Here is a 14188-nt window from a genome sequence, read left to right as displayed (position 1 = left end):
AGAAAAGGAGGGAGTGCACAGAAGGAGGCCTCAGATCACCTACAAAGTGCATAATTAAGAATTAACTTTAATAAGAGTTTGCAAAATCACTTTGACCATACCACTGTGTGGATCTGAAAGTCCAAGATGTCCGAGCAGGCAGACTTTAGCCTTTAGAGTGGACTCTGTCAACCTCTGGCTCTGTCGTCTTTGAGGAAACTGCTGAATCTGACTCGCTCACACAAAGTCTGGTTTTGTCTTGCAGGCCTGGGATTTTGCAGTTTGCTCTGTCCAGGATGGGCTTTGCACATACTTTCCGAGCACATTATTGGAGTAGCTCCTGGTTCACTTAGCCAGCCGAATCCTTTACAAAGGAGAATTTATTTTTCCCCTCCTTTGTCCAAATTAGAGGACAAAAAAACATGGCAACTAGTGGCTAATCACAGGGTATGCTGGAGCCTGCCAAGAAAAGAAAAGGAAAAGAATCCTCTCTCCAGTGCAAACTTTGCAGTTGTCCCTAGAGGAGCTCAGCAAATACTTGCCTTCCAGATGACTGCAAAGAATAGGTTACCCCACAGCCGACCCCTTGCAACACCCCACAGAGTGGGCAACAGTTGGGGGGCCATCACCCAGGACAATGAAGCTGCTGCTCTGGGGCAGCCTGCCATATATACCTGTATCCTTAGGGTCTTCTATTTAAAATGACAATTTGGAAGAGACCAAAGTTTTGGGGAATTAGCTTGGCATTACACCATGTACCTGAGTGTTTAGGTTCATCTAAGGATAAAAAGTTGGAGGTTAATAAAACAACTCTGAAATAATAGCAAGAAGCCAACAGCAGAAGGTCTTCACAGTGATAGCATGCAGAATTTGGAGTCAAGCAGACTCCTTTGCAGAGAAGACAGTGGCACCCCACTCCAACTCTTGCCTGGAAAATCCCAGGGACGGAGGAGCCTGGTAGGCTACAGCCCATGGGGTCGCGAAGAGTTGGACATGACTGAGTGACTTCACTTTCACTTTTCACTTTCATGCATTGGAGAAGGAAATGGCAACCCACTCCAGTGTTCTTGCCTGGAGAGTCCCAGGGATGGGGGAGCCTGGTGGACTGCCATCTATGGGGTCGCACAGAGTCAGACACGACTGAAGCGACTTAGCAGCAGCAGCAGCAGCAGACTCCTTTGCACTGGAACTCTGTGATTTGCTGGGTGACATCAGACAAATTACCTAAACTTTCTGAGCCTCAGTTTCTGCACCTACAAAATGAGGATAATAATAGTAGCTTTCTCAGAGTTGTTTGGGAATAAATAATGTGCAGCATAGACCCTGGCACCCAAAGAAAGTACACTAATAATTAACTTCTAAAATAACCCCCAGGCTTCTCAAAGTCCTTGATTTGCTTTGTATGACAGCCCATTTCCAGAAGTTGCATAAATACACTGCCTATAGAAATGCACTCATTGCTTTGTTCTCTAAGGAGCAACAAAGCACCATGCAGGACCTGTTGCTTATTCTTTTTGCAAAGCTAGGGAGTGGGAAAGGCGAGGGGTTATGATTTTCCATTTCACAGATAGGAAATCAGAGGCATAGGAAAAGTAAGTGACTTGCCCAGTGTCACATGAAGCCAGCAGCAGAGCTGTAATTGGTTATGACCCCAGTGCAACACAGCGTGTGTTCACCTCTCGAAAGTCAGGTGTAAGCAGCTCTTGTTTAAGCTTTAATGCCATTCATCTAATTTCTTAGATTTTCTATAGCTGCTGATCTTGAGAACCTTTGAAGCTTTGGGGAAATCACATGGATGATTTGACCTTAAATCTCATGCCACTGGCAAAAGATTAATCGCTGGGACCTGGAAAGGGGCCAGACAATTCTGTGTAGCTGAATAACAACACCGTCTAGGGATGTGACTGTCCTGACAGATTTAGTTAGTACATAATTGATAAATCTAGAGTTTGTATAGCTTCACTTCCCAGAAAGAAAAGGCAACGGGCTCCTAGGGTTGACATTTACAGAAGCCCTTCCAGTGTTTTGTAACACTGAATCTAGGTTTTCTACTCTTCCTCCAAACCTAGCTCATTTTCTAAGGTTCTGTTCTCAGCAGGCAAGAAGATGAAGGGATCTGACAAGACTCTCACCTTACCACTGTAAGCAAGAATGTCCATCAGTCTTTAACACAGTCGTATGACTGCCCTGATCCGTGCAAATTGAGGCCAGCAAGGGACGCAACACATTCCCTAGCAGCTAGGAACTTTCTGTCACCATCAGAATCCAGGAAAGATAAAAGGCATCCGGACCCAGCATCAGAGCTTGGAGAGTGGGTCTAAATCGTGGACAGGACATTTTATACAGCTTGACTCTTATTGCAGACTCAAGTGTCGTGCGGGCCTTTTTGGTAATGTGGACTCTGACAGGCGCACAGAAATGTCAGCTTTTATTTCTTTTGCTTTGGTCACTCACTCCAGAAAGTATTTTACTTATTGGAACGACTTGGTGGTGGTAAATATTTTTCACTGTAAGCTTATTATCAGATCTGGTTCTCTTTCTTTAGTTCTTGTTCTCTAGTTTTATGTTTCAATTCAGGAGGCACTGCTGTGTGTCTGATATACACCCAGCATACTTCTGTAATTTTGTTACTCCCAGTTGTAAAATATCTTGGCCCGGTAGCTTAGATCAGTAAATCAGTAGCTTTCAGTGTACAAGATCTTGCATACAGTGGATCTGGTATCTTGTTTTGCCAGTAGTAAATAAAGATGGCATTACATAATCCTCCTCCTTTGCCCTCACAGATAAAAAACTCAGTGTCCTCATGTATTATAACTTAACAGAGCCAGTTTTCTGAGCTAGTTGTTACTTTCTGAATACAGTTTATTGATACATGTTACTTCTATAAAACCATTCAGAAAAATCATGCATAAATAATCATTTAATTGCATAGTCACACCATTTTCAATATTGAAATCATTAGTAAGACCGTTCCTGGAAACTTCGTTGTCCTGAGTTAAGTAAGTGATTTTTTTTCTTCTTTCATTAGAGGAATTAGAGAGATTAGAACAGGAGCGACTGGCTCTGGAAGCCACCATCAAAGACAATGAAAGTGAAGAAGGAAATGGAGGCATCCGAGGCTTGTTTAAAAAAGCTGGCAAGCTGAACATTACTAAGCCAACTCCTAAGAAAGGTAAGTGCTTTTAAGATTTATAAGAAAAGTTACAAAATGAGCCAAAATGAATCTTCAAGGGTCAGTAGTCAATATCTAAGATACTGGGGGCATTGTGTGTAGGTAAGGACTGAAAGACATTTCCTTAGGAAAGATATTATGGCTAAAAGTTAGAAGCTATTGTCACTTATTAACAACATTCACCCCTTTGTAACAACTTACTGTAAAAACTCTGTTTTAAAATAATATTTAGTTTTGAAGATATATAGTGGTTAAGCAGATTGAACAAAGAAGCAAAAAAAAAGTTCTAAGTTAAGATGTAAAGGGGATAGAAGTTCATAACCAAATACCAAAACTGGTTTATCTATACACACACACACCTTGCAGACATTTCAGGAGACTGAAAGCCAACTGGTACAGGCAAGTAAGGGATCCAGGTAGAATTCTAATTTCAAAACTACATTTTTATCACAAGCCAGAATTCTGGACTTCATTGACACTAATTACCGGCAGATTTTGGCTAAATGGTACACTTATCTCTGAATGTTCAGTGTGCATCCCAGGAATGGAGGACCACAGAATGAGACCTTGTTATAAGTTTTATAAATAGGTGATTCAAATGACTAGTTGTTTTTTTTTTTGAACATTGCTCTTTACAGAAACAGTTTTTTCGTGAGGTCCATAGCGACCTCTGCTGGTAGAAAATTAGAACGTTAAGGTTCATTTCTTTCACGCACAAATAGTCCTGCAGTTCGTGAAGTCCTTCACTGGTGTGAAGCCCAGGAAAGATCATTTCTTTGGCAAGGTCTCCAAGTCAAGTAGCAAGATCCAAATTGAGACTTAGCAGGCTGCTGGTCTAGGTTGCTAGGACCCAATCTTTCAAAGAGGCCATCTCTTTACTCTGGAAGAGGTTTGGTTCAGTTTTCTTATTTCCCTACTATGACCCAAGGACCAAATTTAACCTGTAACACAACATTTTTGTATATCTACATAGCATTATGAGAAACCCAAACATTTCTCCCCTTCAGATACTTAGAGGTACCCTTGGGTGCCAGAAATATTTGATTGCCTACGGGAGAACCTACTAGGTATTACCTTCCTTAAGATGACATTTTCTAGAAAAATGATGTGTTTGAATCTTAAGTTGGAGGTACATCAAGTCTTCCAGGTATAAATATTAGAATAAGACCTTCTGGATGCTAACTACTATCGCCTTTCCTTTTCAATTGTTTGGTGTAGTCATGAGAAGAATTAACTACCCATCGAATCTGCTCTGTGCAACAGTACAACCTGAGAAGCAATGGAAAATTTAGAAGTCATAGCTCATACTCTTCTCTAGCTGTTGGGGAGGAGAGAAGTAATAAGGTCCTTATTAGTGAAAGTGGAACTTATTTATTCTGAACCCCGTTTCTGCATGACAATATTTTTGGCAAAAACATACATCTCTGAAAGTCAACATGTCTCATTGTTCAGAAAAGCAAAATTGTGTTATGTTTTGTTTCAATGCCTAAATTTTCAAGCACAGCTCTGATAGTGGGCCCCTTTACTGCTCTGGGCTTTTGTCAGTTGAGGACTCTTTGGAGTTCTAGATCAGGACCAGCTCAGCTTCCAGGCACTCATACAGGAATCCTCTGGATGCTCTGATCTGCTTGTAAGTGGGGGCAGAGTTTGGTCCACTTGGTAAAGATATTTACTTTCTCCTTTAGTGGTCCTGAGATAGAAACAATACAAGATAATTGCTTCAGAACTGACCAGCCCAACCTTGGAAACAGCAAAAGACGGAACAAAGCTTCCTGAGACCGTCTTAGATCAGAGAGGAAGCTCTAACGAGGCTGTCACTCTGCTCTAAGCACAATGCTGACACTACCGCTTTGAAATAGACCAATGAAGTCACAACTTTCAAAGATGTGGAAATGAGAAATAACGCATAGGGTGTAGCAAAGAAACCCCTACTGGCGAATAGGAATGAGGGTTCTGCTCAAACACTGCCCTACTTCCCTGGTATACTTTCACTGTGTCCATGTTAGGGTGGAAATAGCATTAAAATATTTTTAAGTACTTTATGTACACCCTTAACTGTAACTCAAGAAGAGGTAATTTTAATCCGGACTTCCTGGCTTTTTCATCTCATTCACAGATATTCAAATAGCTCAAGTGGCTTTACCTTAGACTCACGAGATGCCAAGAAAAGAAAGCAGAAGAGTAAGCCAGGCCCATGTTAGGACCAAAGGGTCATGGAGAGTTGAAATGCTCAAGGTCCCTGGCAACCTGTATAATCCAGATATTTCTGGAATTCATACCAAAACTGTGCTCAAATGAACATATTGTCTAGTGAAGGAATACCTCTGATTCTTTTGGTTATCTCTAGAAAACCAATAACTACATGTTCTACTGATACTTTTAAGTACATCTGATATTATAACCTGAGTTATATATGAAATTTAGGAAAATGAGGATATTTTGGGTTTTGTATCAGATAATTTAGCATTGCTACATGTCTAAATAATTCTGCACTGAGACAGATTACTAAGGATCTGAAAAAATTCACTACTCTATAATAAAAACTGTAATCATAAGATCAATATCAAATTTTTCTGAACTATGGGAGGTGATCTAAATTATTGTGGGATTTGACCTTTATCTTTTCTTTTGTGGAGAATAGGACTCACTATTTTCCCATAAGTATAAAAAACACAAAGTCATGACCCTTCTATTTTCCTGAATAGATTTATTGGCACGTTATTTTGTTTCTTTCCTCAAAAGACAAATGGATGTACTACTTTCTCTTTTGTTACAGATAGTGGCATTAACACAATCCAGTCAATGCACATCGGGGAGTTCAACCAGAAACTGGTGGAAGCCAGCACCCAATTTAAAAAGAAGCAGGGAAAAGGCACAATTGATGTTTGGTGGTTGTTTGATGATGGAGGTAAAAAATTCCAGAATATACACTAGAGAGCAGAATTTCTTGTTGATAAATTTAACAAACTGCATGGGAAGGTATATGAAAATGGTATCAGTTAAAGAATAACATTTCCGTGTTCTCTAAAGATTTAAATTATTTAGGAGCTATGAGTGTGGGCATGAATACAGATATAAAGCTATTCATTTCCTTTCAATTGGATATGCTCATCCTTTCTGTCATAATTTAATCTTTTTTTCAGGGTTAACACTCCTTATCCCCTATATCTTGACTCTCAGAAAAAAATGGAAAGACTGTAAATTAAGAATCTATGTTGGAGGGAAGATCAATCGCATTGAAGAAGAAAAAATTGTGTAAGTAATTTATCACTTGTGTTGAAGCATTTTTGATGTTTGTTGCTTGAATGCTTTAATTTTTAAAAAAACTTTAAGTGTTTTTGAGGCACAATAAATTTGAAGACAAAAAGTCACCACGCTAGGCCTCAGGCTTGCTTGGTTTCTGTCAATAAATTATCTGCGTAATTTTCTAATCATTGTCTTCAAGTCCTTTTATCCCCTTCCACAAATGCTTTCAACAAGCATTTGGCATGGAAGCCCATCTCAAGTCTTCAGTGAGAGCATCATTATCTTGTATAATGTTTATTTTGTTCTGACTAGTAAATGCATCCAAGAAAGGAAGAGCTTGAAGGCATCTGTGTCCAAATTCTGTCCAGTTTCTTCTGGGAGATTCAAACCTGTTAATTCGAGGCAGTCCTTCCAGCCTAGCACACTTAGAAGAGAACAGAGAGATGGCACCCTGTCCAAGCCCCAGCTCTGCCACTGACAAGATGCAGGACTTTGCAACAGTTGCTTTACCCATCTGGGTCCCCCCCAGTTTCTCACTTGTAGTTTGAAAGTGTTAAAATGGGTGACTGTTGGTAACTCTTCTGATTAAAATAAATAAATAAGCAAAGTCCCATGGTGCTAAGTCTGTTCCTTTCTTATTTATTTAGTCATGGAGAGTTGATCTCTAGTTGCGAGAGCAACAAGCATGCCAAGAGTGTGGTGCATCCAATGATCTCTGGAGGAAATCTGGAGAATGACTTTTGGCAGCCCGTAGTCCCTCATGGCATGCCTACGTCCTAGCCCTTCCTGGAATGGCTACTTCCAGAAATCACAAAATAATGACTGGCTCTTCAGTTCAGTTCAGTCACTCAGTTGTGTCCAACTCTGTGACCCCATGGACTATAGTATGCCAGGCTTCCCTGTCCATCACCAACTCCCAAAGCTTGCTCAAACTCATGTCCATCAAGTCAGTGATGCCATCCAACCATCTCATCCTCTATCGTCCCCTTCTCCTCCTGCCTTTAATCTGTCCCAGTATCAGGGTCTTTTCCAATGAGTCAGCTCTTCACATCAGGTGGCCAAAGTATTGGAGTTTCAGCTTTAGCAACAGTCCTTCCAAAGAACACCCAGGGCTGATCTCCTTTAGGATGGATTGGTTGGATCTCCTTGTAGTCCAGGGGACTCTCAAGAGTCTTCTCCAACACCACAGTTCAAAAGCATCAATTCTTCAGCTCTTAGTCATTTTTTCACATTGTCTCCCCCTTCTTAGAAAGTTATGATATATATCTAATTCCTCTTAAAGAAAATTATAGTAAAATGGAAACTAACATGAGGTCTGCAATAATTTATATTTTCTTAAAGCCTCCAGTATCTTATGGAGACAAGTGAGGAAATTTGAAAATGGTTGGTGGATAAGATAGTAGCAGGGAATCCATGTTAAATTTCTTGATTTCAGAAACTGTACTCCGTTTATAAAAGAGAATGTCCTTGCTCTTAGGAAATATTCACTGAAGTACTTAGAGGTTAAAGGGGCCTGATATGTGGAACTTACTTTAAAATGGCAAATAGGTAGGACGTAGAAAGCCAGTGAGCAAAAACGATATAGAGAGATGTAGACAGAGAAAAAGAGAATGACAAATCAAATGGGGCAAAGCATAAACAACTGATGAATCTGAGCTTTCTTTGCACTATACTTATGTTTTGTAACTTTGAAATTATATCAAAACATTCAATTGCTAGGGGGAAAGACTTTTAATCCACAATGATATAATAAATAATAATTATTGGTTTGTCAGTAGATTGTCAGTAACTCTATAAACATTATCAGCAATCATCAATAAGTATTGAGACTTGTTCTCTTTTTCCCAAATGATAAGGAAGAATGGACAGTGCCGCAACCTTTTCCCTGAAACACGAATGCAGAGCTGGGTTTGCTGTTTCCAGTGACTGCACCTACAGAAATTTCTCTTTGCCTTTGGTGGAATAATTTGGTCCACATTTATCCATATTCATCAAGTGCTACAATGGAAATCAAATACTAACCAAAGCCTTTGTCCAAAAGCTAAGCTGAAATAAGACATGATTGCTGTTGATGTCCTCAACACAAAACTCTTTGATTGAAAATAGTTATATATTCAATGATGAAGCATTTCTGTCTTGTATTTTCAGAATGGCTTCCCTTCTGAGCAAATTTAGGATAAAATTTGCAGACATCCATGTCATTGGTGACATCAACGTTAAGCCAAACAAAGAAAGGTATGAATATTTAACAAGATCCGCTGTTTATCCATGGTAAACTCTCTCCTCTTTTGTGTTGATTATTAGAAGGTTAAAATGTTACGGGTTTACTGCTGTGACTTCCTGATAGGATGTCATAAAGGGGGATTTTAAATAATCATGACACAGAGCTATCAGGTTCTAGTGGAAGGAAAAGTTTTTAAGGTGAAGATGAGCTTGAGAAGAAGAACTGCGGAAACATCGTTTAGTTGGCATTTTAGAATTGCCTTTCACATTATGCTTTCTATGGTGGCAACAGTAGCAGGAAGCATAAGCGCAGAAAATTCTAACCTGAGCAGTCAGGGTAAGTTTACATTATTTAAAGTTACTGGTGGGGCATCCTGAATGGGAAGCCTATGAGAGCCCCCAAAGGGGATTTCTAAAACTATCTGAAGCCTGGCAAGGAAAGGTATTGGTTCCAAAATTTTAAAATGAAAAAAAAAATTGAAATAATTGTTTAAATGCCTTCAAAACAGCATCATTTTAACCTCATTAATTTTTAAATTTGTGAAGTCCAAGATATTTGAAAACAATTTGTAGGTTAGATCTTCACAGGAGTTCCCAGAGGTATAAGAAGATTGTCTGGAAATTACAACAGATCATAAATTAAAATATTTAGAGCAATGATTTCACAATCATAAAATATTTTCAATTCAAAATATTACAAAATACTTACAGTTCAAAATCATGTTTAGCACTGCATCTGTATGCAGTTTAGTACATTTGATTTGGTGTGGCATGGGTTCTCCCAGGGTGGAAAGAGGAGACACAAAGGTCTCAGTATGGCCTAGGTCCTTGCTAGACTCCTAGACCTCTTCTCATTTCTGTTGACCACCATTTCTCCTTCCTCCTATAGTTCTTGATGAGTTGCAACTCCACATTCCTCAAACCTTCTTGCTCTGTCTTTCTTCTGATTCATTGTTATCCCAGATGAACTTAGTAACTAACTGAAAATTATCCAGATTTAAGATGTATTCTTATTGACCAAATGGCAATCTTGAACCTCATGTCATTTGAGGGTATTCGTGATTCCTCTAAGGCTATGCATCAGTTAAAACAGCTTTACGAAATGTCTTAACTGCAATAAGAAAGCTAGAATTGACAGGGTTGACCTGGATTATTATGATGTAATATTTCCTTATATCATAAATACCACTAATGCCTTTCATTCCTATATTTCTACAGTTATAAAGTTAAGAAAAAATAAGAACAGATTTATCATTCTCCTCAGTAAATGGAATTAAGATTTTTATATGAACCAAGTTGTCATGCAGTAACCTCTGGTAGCCTTGCACATTTCATTTGAAGAATTTTAATTCCTAAGTCATTGCCCCTTGGCACTTGCAGTGATGTGATCAAATGGGCTCATCTTATAGCTCTAATTGGAGGAAACACATTCTCTTCCATAACACAGCAGGTACAGTGATTCCCCAGTATGTGCCACTTAGCACCACACCACAGCCTGCCAGCTCTCTGCCAATACGGGACCGTTTACTGTTGTCTAGAGCATAGTTGAGGAGGAGAAGGGGGCAACAGAGGATGAGATGGTTAGACAGCATCACCAACTCAATGGACATGAGTCTGAGCAAACTCTGGAGATGATGAAGGACAGGGAAGCCTGATGTGCTGCAGTCCAAGGGGGTCACAAAGAATCGGAAGTGGCTTAGCAACCGAACGACAACGGGAGCATAGTCACAGTGTCCCCTACTGAACTGGGATTCTCTATAAGCCCTGGCTCACCTGCTTCTTGTAACTGAATTCTTCTTGCTGTTATTTGACTTAGCAGCAGCTGAGGACTGTCTGTGCTTGCTGATCAATTTGTTTCTATATCCTTTGCCTCTTTACCCATCAATATGATTTTTTCTACCCAAGCCTTGGTATCCTTCCCTCTGTTTTGTACTAGTCTCTGCCCAGCCCTTGGTCACCTGTATACCCATCCTTTCTGTTCTATCACTGAGGATGTTGCCGTATCACTAACCATGCCTCTTCCTTCTTTGAGTGTCCATCAGAGCCTAAATGCTCTTCATCTTCGTACCCTTGACCTTTGTTCCATGGTTTCCTCTTCTCAAGGAGAAAACTCTATGCACAGTCAAAAGAAACAGAGGACCAAGGCATTTGTACTTTTGTCCTGGTATCTAAATTTGACTTTAGACACCATTCTGACTTGGTGTTGTTTCCATATGCTCTGCATCCTACAATGAAGAGGTCTATTTCCCTTTCTCAGGAAAAAAAAAAATTCATTTTCACAGTTCTGGAGATTTTCTCTGTGATATTTCAAGGTGTTGAGGAAGATGTAGGAAAAAAAGCATTCTTACCAGAATAACTGTAGTTAACGTACCCTGACGTGAAGACAGAAGGCCACCCAGAAGAGGTGTGCTAGAAGGTGTGCCATCCTTCTCTTTTCAGTTTCTGCTGTAACCGATGCCATGTTACTTCATAAAACAGCCACCTGTCTGATGCTGGTGATGCCTTTTCCAGTATTTGAAGATAAGTTTTAGAACAGAGAATGGTCATCCAGTAAATCTCACAAATGGCCACTTCCCTGGTGACTCAGATGGTAGAGAATCCATCTACCATCAACCTGCAGGAGACGCAGGTTCCATCCCTGGGTCGGTGAGATCCCCTGGAGAAAGGAATGGATACCCACTCCAGTATTCTTGCCTGGAGAATTCCATGGCAGAGGAGCCTGGCAAGTACAGTTGATGGGGTTGCAAAGAATCGGACATGACTTGAGTGACTAACACTATCACACTTGACCACACCTGGAATCTTTGTGATAATTTTTAAAAGGCAAATTCCCTGAGTGGTTTAATAAGAGAAACAGAACTCTTCAGTGGCCTGATGCAACCCCAGGCCCAGGGCCCAAAGCTTCCAATGCGGCTCAACTTCAGCTTTCAGGGGCCTTATGGCTAGACAGCCCTGCTCTACCATTAACAACCATCTCCCAATTGTTGTTCTTCCTTGGTCACCCATTTTCACACAATGTTAGCAATAGTTCACCGTCAATGATTTCCATGTTGGAGGCTAACGTTAAATGTCCTTCAGCTGCCTTTAATAGATCTTTCAGCTGCTCACAAAACATGAGTAAATCTTGATGGAGACATTCTATCGTAGAAACGTTATCTATAAATATGGTAGAGTAAGGGTGAAAAGGAGTAAAAAGCTAAGTTAATGAGAAAACAATTGGGCCAGGGAAACTGAAAAGCTATTGTGGTTAAATTTCTCTTTTTATTGTATAGACTGAGTTAAAAGTCCTAGGCAAAAAAGACAGCAACCATTGAACAGAAATCAAAGAGAAACTGGAAGCAATTAACTAGATAATTTAGTTGAAATATGCTAGTGTGATCACAAAAACAACAAATACATTAATGTGTAAGAAGAAATTTTATATGAATTTTAGGGGAAATTTTTATGCCGTTTAACCTTGTTATTATGAGGAACAAGGATGGGAAAGGCAGGAAACCTATAAGTAAAATTTTTTAATTGAATTAATTCTCACTTATATTTAATAGTATGTAATACTTAAACTATTCTAGAATCAATTTTAATATATAATAAGAATGATCATGGGCTTCCCTAGTTTCTCAGCAGTAAAGAATCCACCTGCCAATGGAGGAGGTGTAACAGATTCAGGTTTGATCCCTGGGTCAGGAAGACACCCTGGAGAAGGAAATGGCAACCCACTCCAGTATTCTCGCCTGGGAAATCCTATGGACAGAGGAGCCTGGCAGGCTACAGTTCATGGAGTTGCAAAACAGTCGAATACAATTTAGCAACTAAATAACAACTGTAACAATAAGAATGACCAGATTTAATAGAGAATCAAAATAGAAATCTAAAATGACCTTTGGACCACCAAGCTATGAGCCACTCATTGTGGTCAGTGAAATGCTAGGTCAAGCTTGCCTGGCTTATGTGCCCAACTTAGCCAGTCTGGCTGGCAAAAGGGATAGAATTGTGCTGACTGGCTGATATTGAGGATAGAGTCATTCCCATCCAAACTACAGTGGAGAAACATAGTATGGATGCCTGGGGCAACAAGCAAACAATCTTTATTCCACTTTCCATTTCTTAGGAAACTATTTTTGAAGTGGTCTTTCCAAAAAGCACCTGGACCGAGATGCAAATAAAACTCTTATCCCTGATCAAAATAATTGTATGTAAAGCTTAAACAGAGACACCGTCAACTGCTAATCTCAGTCCCATGGTTGTTGAGTAAAATGAATGTCTTGCTTTTACAGGACACTGCATACTTTTCAGAGCACGGCCATCCAAATCATCATTCTAACACTCGCATCAGTCTCACACCAGCTCTGAGCAGCCACTGTTACCCCTGTTATAGGCTAGGTTATCCAGGTCAAGGCGGACGATGGAAGAACTGGAGCAAGAACCCAGGCTCTTCTCTCCTAGGCCAGCACCTCTGCCCTGATGACCACCAAGGTCTCTAAAAGCACAGCACTGTTGGGAGGAATAGCAGATAAAAGTATTACATGGTTGAAAGAATAATTGGGCATATCAGTCTTATTCCTTCCTACTCATTGTCTACCATTCTGAATAAGTCAGGAGAAGGCAATGGCAATCCACTCCAGTACTCTTGCCTGGAAAATCCCATGGACAAAGGAGCCTGGTGGGCTGCAGTCCATGGGGTCGCTAAGAGTTGGGCACGACTGAGCGACTTCACTTTCACTTTTCACTTTCATGCATTGGAGAAGGAAATGGCAACCCACTCCAGTGTTCTTGCCTGGAGAATCCCAGGGACGGCGGAGCCTGGTGGGCTGCTGTCTATGGGGTCGCACAGAGTCGGACACGACTGAAGCGACTTAGCAGCAGCAGCAGCAGCAGCTGAATAAGTCAAAGCATCAGAAATCTACTGCATTAAGTATCTCTTCAATCTGTTAACAGCAGCACACTGGTGGGAACAAACTACTCCTTAGTAATCTCTGTACTTTCATCTGCAAGTCCTAAATCAGGAAAACTGATGAGACCACTGAAATCTTTGCGCTAAGTCACTTTAGTCATGTCTGACTCTTTCTGACCCTGTGGACTGTAGCCCTCCAGGCTCCTCTGTCCATGGGATTCTCCAGGCAAGAATATTAGAGTGGGTTGCCATGCTCTCCACCAGGGGATCTTCCCTACCCAGGGAATTGAACCCACGTCTGTTACATCTCTGCATTGGCAGGCAGGTTCTTTACCACTTGCACCATCTGGGAAACTGAAATCATTACTTCATGCTTTAGTTCCTTAACCTAAAAGCACATTAATTCTAGTTATCATTCATTCCAAAGTTATTAAGTTTTAAGAAAGCCACGATATATAAAACCAAAGAAAACTATTTATATTTGACATCATCTTATAGTAGCATATGGAAGACAACTGCTCCTATAAATTATGTTTTGTTTTGTGCTATCATTTTAAAAATAAATCTTATGAGATTCTTATGATAGATAAGAATGAGATTTTTCAGCACTTTTTAAAATGTTCTACAGTTCTGAGATACTGCTCCTAATTTTCTAGTCAATGATTTTTCTTAATTGC

General features: G+C 40.1%; 1 protein-coding gene and 1 long non-coding RNA gene across 6 annotated transcripts in view; one reads left to right on the top strand and one right to left on the bottom strand.

Moving 5' to 3' along the window:
* LOC132660132 (uncharacterized) overlaps nt 1-14188 on the bottom strand; it is a 45027-nt gene that overhangs the window by 12697 nt on the left and 18142 nt on the right. The gene's annotated exons all lie outside the window — the stretch shown is intronic.
* The window catches only part of SLC12A1 (solute carrier family 12 member 1), an 87850-nt gene that overhangs the window by 68728 nt on the left and 4934 nt on the right, over nt 1-14188 (top strand). For 4 of the 5 annotated variants that reach the window (XM_060418605.1, XM_015097058.3, XM_060418604.1 and 1 more), the window contains 4 exons: nt 3008-3151; nt 5928-6059; nt 6295-6406; nt 8546-8632. In XM_060418605.1, the coding sequence (XP_060274588.1) occupies nt 3008-3151; nt 5928-6059; nt 6295-6406; nt 8546-8632 (475 nt within the window). Of the gene's footprint in view, nt 1-3007; nt 3152-5927; nt 6060-6294; nt 6407-6709; nt 7008-8545; nt 8633-14188 lie in introns of those variants that run through there. The other variant, XM_060418606.1, reaches the window with a different exon arrangement.

Source organism: Ovis aries, chromosome 7, assembly GCF_016772045.2.
Source record: "Ovis aries strain OAR_USU_Benz2616 breed Rambouillet chromosome 7, ARS-UI_Ramb_v3.0, whole genome shotgun sequence".
NCBI lineage: Eukaryota > Metazoa > Chordata > Mammalia > Artiodactyla > Bovidae > Ovis > Ovis aries.
The sequence above is the reverse complement of the archived record's forward strand: the minus strand, read 5'-3'. Positions and strand labels throughout refer to the sequence as shown.